General features: G+C 38.1%; 1 protein-coding gene across 1 annotated transcript; it reads left to right on the top strand.

The window, feature by feature from the left end:
* The first annotated feature begins 398 nt into the window (after nt 1-398).
* LOC119792411 (defective in tip formation protein A-like) lies at nt 399-1,035 on the top strand. Its single transcript, XM_038299030.1, has 3 exons — nt 399-526; nt 597-673; nt 858-1,035. Exons 1-3 carry the CDS (start codon nt 403-405, stop codon nt 954-956), a joined length of 300 nt encoding a protein of 99 aa, XP_038154958.1. The 5' UTR covers nt 399-402; the 3' UTR covers nt 957-1,035.
* The last annotated feature ends 7,899 nt before the right edge of the window (nt 1,036-8,934 follow it).

Genomic DNA, 8,934 nt, shown 5'->3' with positions numbered 1-8,934 from the left:
GCTGCCCAAGGACCCACAACGGATATAATCAGCGTTTTGCCACCCACTACTGTTCCGACCACCACTGTCCCGACCACCACTGCCCCAACCACCAGTGTTCTGACCACCGCTGCCATGCCCACCAGTGTCCCGACCACCACTGCCATGCCCACCACTGTCCCGACCACCACTGCCATGTCCACCACTGTCCCGACCACCACTGCCATGTCCACCACTGTCCCGACCACTGTCCCGACCACCACTGCCATGCCCACCACTGTCCCGACCACCACTGCCATGCCCACCACTGCCATGTCCACCACTGTCCCGACCACTGTCCCGACCACCACTGCCATGCCCACCACTGCCATGCCCACCACTGTCCCGACCACTGTCCCGACCACTGTCCCGACCACCACTGCCATGCCCACTACTTTCCCGGCCACCACTGTCACCCCCACCACTGTTATGCCAACTACCATTACATCCACAACTGTTGCCACGTCCACCGTCCCTTTGACAACTTTAAATCCTCCTCCAAAAACATGTAAGTAAAACTAAAGCGGTAAGTAAGTGAAAGTATCTCTGTAAACCATGTTGATCTCTTGTGCTTCCAGCTCATCTTACTGTTGTGAGACTGAAGATCTCGACTAAACTGTCACTGAAAGATGATCAGGACAAAATTGTAAAAGCGGTGAGTGATGTTTTTAACTGATTTAGTCCAAATGTGTTGATAATGTTAAACAATAATCCAGAGTTTTGTCTCAGTGATGCAATTAAGCTCCGCTGTTGATATTAGTTTTAATGATAGAAGCTTTTCATCATATACAAAAAGCACCACTTATTTGTCTCTTATACATCTTATTTTTTTTCTGCAGCTCAAAAAAGAACTGATTAAACAAGGGCTGCCACCTGATATAAAAATACGCCTGCTGAGCAATGGTTCACTTGAAGTTAGTAAAACTGCTGACCACTAGTGACTGATTGTGAGATAATTTTGATCCCTGCAGGAAAACATCAATGTTATTTGTTTTTTATTTTTATTTTGTTACACTTTTCATCCCACAAGGAATGTTAGGTGGTATTTAAACTTAATAACTTCCAAATTTTGCTATTATCAGAACTTCCAATCTTCCCAGTTTTATCTTTGATGACGGTGTGGTCGGAAAATTTAGATTTCTCTTATTCCATATATTAATTTATCCTATTTACTCACTATAAAAGTTTTCACTCAGTCTCTTTCACCTGCAAGGCCACAAAATTCCCCTGCGTAGCATGTTACTGTTTAACCAATGTGTCTGTAATTTGTTTTGACTCTGACTACTTTTCATTGTTGTAAGTAAGGGGACACACTCTGCCCAGGCAGAACAGGGATAAACACCAAGCAGTAAGGGCTGTATGATGAACTGTTCTCTCTTTGCAAAGATATGAAAATAAAGTGCCAAATACGTTTTCTCACTAAAGATCCTTGCCAGGAAACATATTCTGTTTTATGTTTTTCTTTAATCTTTCATTTGTTTCATGGAGTTTCACATGCATCAAATTGTTTAATGCAACTTTGCTTCTGCTTTATAATTATATTAAGTCTTACACAGTTTTTTAAGGACAGATTTCTTTATTAAAAACTGGGTGGGTTATTATTTCTTAATTCATTTAAAACACTTTAAATGGTATTTGCACTAAACTGTGCAATACAAATAAACTGCTCCTGCATTGCCTTTAAATCCTTTTGTAACTAAAAGAATCACTGAAAGGATCAGAACTTAAATACATACACTAACACATTTTTGTCAGTGTATCAACCTCCCAGACCACTTAGGTCTTTCTCTGTGTCCCCAGAACTAGAGCAAAACATGGAGAAGCAGCATTTAGTTCCTATGCTCCACTTATCTGGAACTCCCAGAAAACTGTAAAAGTGCTGAAAGCCTGAGTTCTTTTACATCAAAGTTAAAAACGCATTGTTTAGAGCTGCCTTTTTCTGTTAAATCAACGGGTGATAGTGGCATTGGATGTAGGAGTTTGCCCTGAAATCGAAGGATTGACGGTTCAAGCCCTGGCTCTGACTTTCAGTGTCGTTGTGTCCTTGGGCAAGACACTTCACCTGCATTGCCTACTGATGGTTGTCAGAGGTGTCATTAGTTTATCAAGTTTCATCGTTTTATTGGTAAAACAATGAAATTTGTCCAATCCTGTTTGCACGGTGGAGAAGTTTCTCCCCAAAACTTGATTATGTTTCACTTGTTTTTGTTTTTTTGCTTTAAATTTGTTCTTATGGTTCTGATCATTGCCCTGTAGCACAACACACAACTTGAATAAAAGATTTATTGTGTCCCTCTATTACAACATTTATTAAGGACCTGAAGCAGCAAACCATTTCCAGACCACCACTACCACCATGGTTGACTCCCACAATGAATTTTTTTTCGGAAATCTTTAAAAACTTTTATTATTATAACTTTTTATTCTACTTCATATTGTAAGGCTGGTTCTTTCAAGTAATTTCAGGATTCATGAGTTTTGTCAATAATTTGCTTGGGGAAAGCTATTAAAAATGACCTCATACTTGATGAGTAATCACCATTAATGCAGGATTGAACCCATGGGGCAGGTTGGTTAATTAAACAATTTCTGTGAATGTGTGACATTATCCTTCCGTACAAAAAAAAAAAAATATCCACTGGACTTGGTTTTCAAGATTTGAAGACGTTTCGCCACCTCTCCAGGAAGCTTTCTCAATTCAAATGTCTGGATCCGCAGTGAGTTTGAGTCTTATATGGACAAGGCCTTGTATTGCTTGGAAACATGCAAATGGTAACCGATGAATGGGTCGTTTAGTTCCATCGTTAGCCTGTAATATCTGAAACCTGTCTATGATTCTAGGGGTCGGTCGTAAAAGGGGGGATTGCCATTAAGGGGGGGGTTGTCTCCTGTAATACCTGAAACCTGTCTATGATTAAATTTTTACGGAATGACTATGACCTGGATGACTGAGAACCTTCATCAGCAACGTGTGACATTATCCCTTGAAAACACATTTAGCATTTGATCAGGCCATGTTTGAGTAATAATATTTTATGACATGTTGAATAACATTTCGGAATGTCAAAATACAAAAAAACAAAACAAATCTGTAAGTATTCAGAAACACACAGCACTATGAAGAGCATTTTACAAGTCACAACACAAATAATGAAAAGGACTTAGGTCTGGACTCTGACTTTGTCAGTCTAACAGAATAGAGTATAATAGAACAGAAAATCCTGTTATTGTCCTAGAATGGGGAAATTTTGGTGTTACAGCTCCAGCAAAGGTTTAATGTAAAAGTGGTCACACAATGTGGACCTTAGAGAAGTGTATAGAAACAGAATAAGTGACAGAATTAAGAAAATAAACAAATCATAATGCTGAACAGATAAATATACTTCAAAAGCGACCAACTGCAGCTCTGATCCAAAGTTTAAGGTTACACTGGAAGGAGAGGAACCCTAGGTTTGATTCTTTTGCATTCTTGAACAGTTTTTCTTTCACAAATAACAAACATAAATTTACACCAACCGCATTCCTACGGGATGTTTGGGGTTATATTAAGGAAATGGCTTTCTTCCTATTATCACACAAGTAAATCTGGTGTTCAGTCACTGTTAAAAGGAACCATCTGCTTTTGACAGAAAATAAGACTAAACTTTTAGCTGTTATTATTAAACAAAGAGGTGGAGCTGTGGCAACTTTTAAATAACCAATTAAATAGTTTATTTCCTGCTTGTTTATTGGTACATTTGTTTTTCTTTTTAAGCTACACAGCCTTCAGTGTGTTTTTTTTTATTTAACCCCAATCAGTGGTTTTCATGATATTGAAACATTGGTAATTTTTCTGTTCATATTTTTATTTCTTGGAGCACAGATACTACAAGACTCAGATCTACTGGACCAATAGCACATTCTGCTGGAGGGTTATGATATTGTAACAAGCAACACGTTTCTGGTTTTCACTGTATTTTCATTTAATATAAATTGCATGGTTAGAGCGTTAACTTGTGAATAATTTTTTTTTTCTGAAAGACATATCTCAAATTTTTTAATCTTTCAGAGGAAAACTCATGGTTTCAGATAACAGAGGACAATTATTTTAAACAGAAATAATAAAAGGGAAAAGCAAAAAATTTAATATTTTCATTTTGCTATACTTAACTAAAAGGCACAACTTCCTATTAAAGGTAAAACAGACACGCTAATTCAATTTGATGCTTTAGAATCCTCACTTTGATCTAAAGTTTACAAAATATTAATAGAAACAGAAGTTCTGATGGTTGATTTTTATAACCAAAAAAGGAAAGTTAGAAGGAAGAATAAACAGCAATGGAACATCTTAGAAAAACCCTTCAGCTCATTATCTCTAAATTTAAAATCATCCTAATTTCCTTGCAGTATTCATATCATTTCAACTTTTTAACATTTTGCCATGTTGAAATGACACATCTGACTGCAATTCATGATCAACTGAAACAAAATTGTTTCTTCAATTACACATCTATGGCATTATTATGAACACAGGTGTTAAAATCATTCAATCATCGAATAAATTATGTTGCAGAGGACTTCCTCGTTCTGCGCTATGTGGCATAGCTTCTTGTACTTTAAAATCTATAAAGTGTGCCTCCATATGTATTGCCTGGGATTTTCAGGGCTTTTACAACCTTTTTGATTCAGTTTGCTTTGCTTCATTTTTATAAACGCCCCTCTTGAAAAGTCTTTTCATTTATTGCCATTGAAACAATACAATTAACAGTTTTTTTTTTCTTTCTTGAGTTTTTACAGCACTATTGTTTCATTTTTATGGACAGTAGGCTGACAGGAAAGGGGTAATAAGAGGGGAAGACACATGTGGGAAAAGACCACAGGCTGGATTCAAACCCAGGTCACCCGCACTGAGAACTAAGATATCCATACATGGGTGGTTACATCAGAACAGCTCCTCCTTTCTTGTGTATTTCCTTTTTTTGTGCTGAAACCATGTTATTTTAGTTCAACATTAACAACCTATTTGTTTAGAACAGCTTTTGACTGTTACTTTTAACTAATGTTTAGGTTAATGGTCCAACTGTTTGGTTTACTACCTGTTTTATCATGTTTTTAACTTTACTTGCTTTCATTCTGCTTTTCTTTTGCTTCTATTGTAATGTTGATTTCTGATTTATTACTGACCTGAGCAAAACAAATAAACATGCTTTGCCCTCTTTGCCCTGAACAGTGGGCTTTTTCCAGTAAATTCATTTTGCAGAGGAGGTTAGATAATTTAAATGGAAATGTATTTGGATTTTTCTGTAGTGCTATCTGCACGTGGCGTCAAAAATGCAAATAGTGAAGGACAGCCCTCTGACCAGGTGACCAAAAACAACCTTTCCTGAAACCTGAAGTGTCATATTGCTATTAGGAAAAACACTGCCAATGTTCTTTATAAATGATTGATTGCAACAATAAACAAAATCTACATACTTTCCTCCTAGAAATTAACTACTGAGATTCACAAAACATTCATTAGAAAAATAACGATATCCACTAATATCAACCAGGATTCTCACTGTGGCAGCTATTACACATTCAAAGCAGACGTTGTAATCATTGGCAAGCACTGGTCCCTTAGGGTGAATGATATCACTGACAAATATGTTGTTGCACATTTGCAATATACCAACCTTTGCATGTATTTTTCTGTGCAGTAGTCAAAGTAACAACCTCAGTTTCTCAAACATACTTAAAAGACACTCAGAAAATGGCTTAACACAAATACATATTGAATTATTTGTCAAAGGGTTCCAGTTAAATAGGCCCTACATGTAAATTTCAATCTAAACACAATTTTTGAATCCTGCATTAACCTTTGAGGAATATCTAAACAGGTTTCTGTTTCTGGCTCTAGACTTTTGTCAATCAGCCTATTGACGTCAACTTCAGGTAGGCAAATCATGTTAAATACAGAAAAGCAAATAGAATTCAGAATTGATTTGAAAGCATACTTGTCCTGGATTTATTTCTGTGCAATCTGTTTTTCCTTTGATTTGTAGTATCATTGTGTCTTAGTGCACATTTTCACGGCTAGGCCAGGCCAGCTATTGGTCAAGAAGAAATGATAAAAGTTAGAAACTTCACAGTTGATGCAGTTTACTTTAAAAGGGTTCTAGAGACAGGACCAAGCAACTTCACACAGTAATTAAATAGTCTAATCAAGATGAAAAGAAAAAAAAATGGAGCTGTTTTATCTAAAGATTCAGTCTCTTAATTTAATTTACTCTTCTGCTACTGCAGTGCTCTCCTCATACTCCAGATCCTCTCTTCTTGTTACTTTTGGCACATTACAATGGGCAAACAATATAAACATTAATCAAACTGCTACGGGTCTAAATAAACCATCCTGACACCAGCAGTTGTGATTTGGGTCTGGACATGGTTCTAGAGTGATTTAGTCTCCAGACTCTGGCATTCTTTCAAGCAATTCAACAGTCTGGTGTTAAAGTACTATAAACTCACCTTAGTCTGCTACCTTTCCATATGCCTCTGTTTTTCTACATTATTAATTAGAAAAGCACTCGGGGAGCGCAGACATCCATTAAGAAGCAAATAATGCCCCATATCGTGACTTTCACCTGTAGCTAAAACTCACACCTTTTCTGGATCTTTCCTAATTTTTATGAATTTTTGCATAAGGTGCACTTTTGGCAACAATTTCCTTAAAATCCTTTCATAAGTTTATAAATAATTTAAAGTTAGTGTCTGCAGTGTCTGCAGTACTGCACTTCCAGTGTCTTCTGTATGATACTTCTGGACTTTTCTATGCTGAAGCTTAAGCTGTCAATAGAGGGGAACTGCTTGTTCCATCAAATATACGATAAAGAATCCTTTTTAGAAAATCCTGCAATTGTATTATGATATGGTTCATCAACAAAATTTAACATACTGTATTGTTCCTTCAACTGGGGAAAAATACACACACAAGCTTGCCTAGAAACAAAACCTTATTGGACAAACAGACAGTGTTGGGAAAGTTCTCTTTCTACGTGAACTAGTTCAAAGTTCAGTTCACACATTTTAAAATGAACTAGTTCAGTTCATAGTTCATAATTCAAAAAATGAACTAGTTCATAGTTTTTTTTTTTTTTTTTCATATATTGCTCAATTACACCATAGCCTACTGTAGAACCACAGACAGCAATTATTTTATCAGTTGTAACACTGAAACTGTGCGTCAGATTTCATCTTCATATCCAGTTTTGAATCCTTATCCAACCAGGATTTACATTAGCATTGTGGGGACAGCATTTCCCCATTGTTGCTTTAATGCTTTGTTGCTGTCCATTCACTTCACACTAGTAGCAGATGCAGCTTTCACCCCTACAGTATATTCTCAAAAACATCAGGAAAAATGTGCTGCTTGAATGGGATTTTTTATGAGGAATTATTAAAAGAAAAACAGGAAAGTAGTCTTTAAGGTGCAAATGTTTTTTTAATTTTAATAATTTTTTCAATTTGAAATTCCATTCCAGTCCATAATAAAAAGGAATCCTGGAAAATTATACCAGGCAGGTTTAACAAACAAGTTACATGAATAGTAAAACCCTTAAGAACATTTTACTTACACAAACTGAGGGACCAGGCTGAGGTAGGAATTTAAGGTTACTGAAGTGCGGATTTTTTTACTGAAAGCCGGCGGGCAAAGTTTGCAGAGAAATGTAAGATTGTTGCCATCATCCTCGCCGACCACCTGGTCATAAACCTGTTTTAAGTGATCATACTGCTGCTTTGTCGCATCCACGGTCGCCTCCATGCTGCTGTGGCTTCCACGCTGCATTTTGTTTTGATGACACACGCGGCTGTAGGCTACGACACTGGTAGCTGGTGTTGCCAGATTGGGTGTTTTCCCCGCTACATATTAAGGCCTGTTTACGGTGTGATTTAGCCGGGGTTTCGCCTGGAGGGCTCTATAGAAATTTGGCAACCTATTGAACGGAGTTGAACTGAGAGAGCGTGCCGTTCACAGACACCAGAATGAACGAGTTCACAATAGCGTTCATCAGGCAGTAATACAGTACGTTCAGTTCACGTTTGCTCAAAATATGAACGAGTTCATGAACTTTCGTTCAATGAACGCGTTCAGGCACAACACTGCAAACAGACACATAGAAAGTGTCATGATTGGTTTAAGGGATCTGACCCATATGCAGAGAACCACTCAGAGACCAAGGGAAAAAGTTTAACAGGTTTATTAAATATAGATGAAGTACAGAAGTTGGATCAGGAACTCAGTGGACTGGTGAACCGGAACTGGAAAGTTGTTGAGGGGGCTCTTGTCAATCCTTGAATCCAGCTTGTGGGTTTTAGCCAGAGAAGAGGGAACTCGTTGGAGGGCGGACAGAGAGACAAGCGTTGGACCCAGAGAAGTAAAGGGGTGGACTGTCACTTGGATTTCCGATGAGGACTTGAACGGATCATGTGGACATTTTCCCTTGCTCAGTGTTCACTCAGTTAATCCTTCCAAGGGGAGAAGGTCCAGGTATCCAGTTTCTCAGGAAGGCTTCCTGCCGAAGAGCAAAGACAAAAACTAGATAAGACTCAGAGAAACAAAGCTTAGGTTAGACTCCGCTAATCTTAGATTGGTTAGAGTACCCAAAACTGGCAAACACACTGGCGTCGAGGTAGTGAAAGCCCACTGCTCAAATACTCCTCCAGTAGTGATCAAACGAGCCGCAGGTGTGCAGCTAGGCCCAACGAGGACAGGGCACCACTTGGTAATCTGACTCCGCCATATGGATTTGCTCCGCATATCCATCTGGAAACCTAATTTTGGGAAGGGGCGAAAATACTGGTTAGCTGATTGGCCTATGTTGGTGATAGACGGGCCAAATAAACCAATCAGATCAACGAAGCATATGACGTCCTAACAGAGCGACGACGAAAACACAA

Source organism: Cyprinodon tularosa, unplaced genomic scaffold (assembly GCF_016077235.1).
Source record: "Cyprinodon tularosa strain WSP-4 unplaced genomic scaffold, ASM1607723v1 ctg419, whole genome shotgun sequence".
Classification (NCBI taxonomy): Eukaryota; Metazoa; Chordata; class Actinopteri; order Cyprinodontiformes; family Cyprinodontidae; genus Cyprinodon; species Cyprinodon tularosa.
The sequence above is the reverse complement of the archived record's forward strand: the minus strand, read 5'-3'. Positions and strand labels throughout refer to the sequence as shown.

Bases quoted from the DNA above. Each gene is read 5' to 3' on its own strand.
- LOC119792411 (XM_038299030.1), top strand. From the start codon at position 403: ATGCCCACTACTTTCCCGGCCACCACTGTCACCCCCACCACTGTTATG. The intron at 527-596 runs GTAAGTAAAACT...TTGTGCTTCCAG, and splicing joins AAATCCTCCTCCAAAAACAT to CTCATCTTACTGTTGTGAGA. The intron at 674-857 runs GTGAGTGATGTT...TTTTTTCTGCAG, and splicing joins AGGACAAAATTGTAAAAGCG to CTCAAAAAAGAACTGATTAA.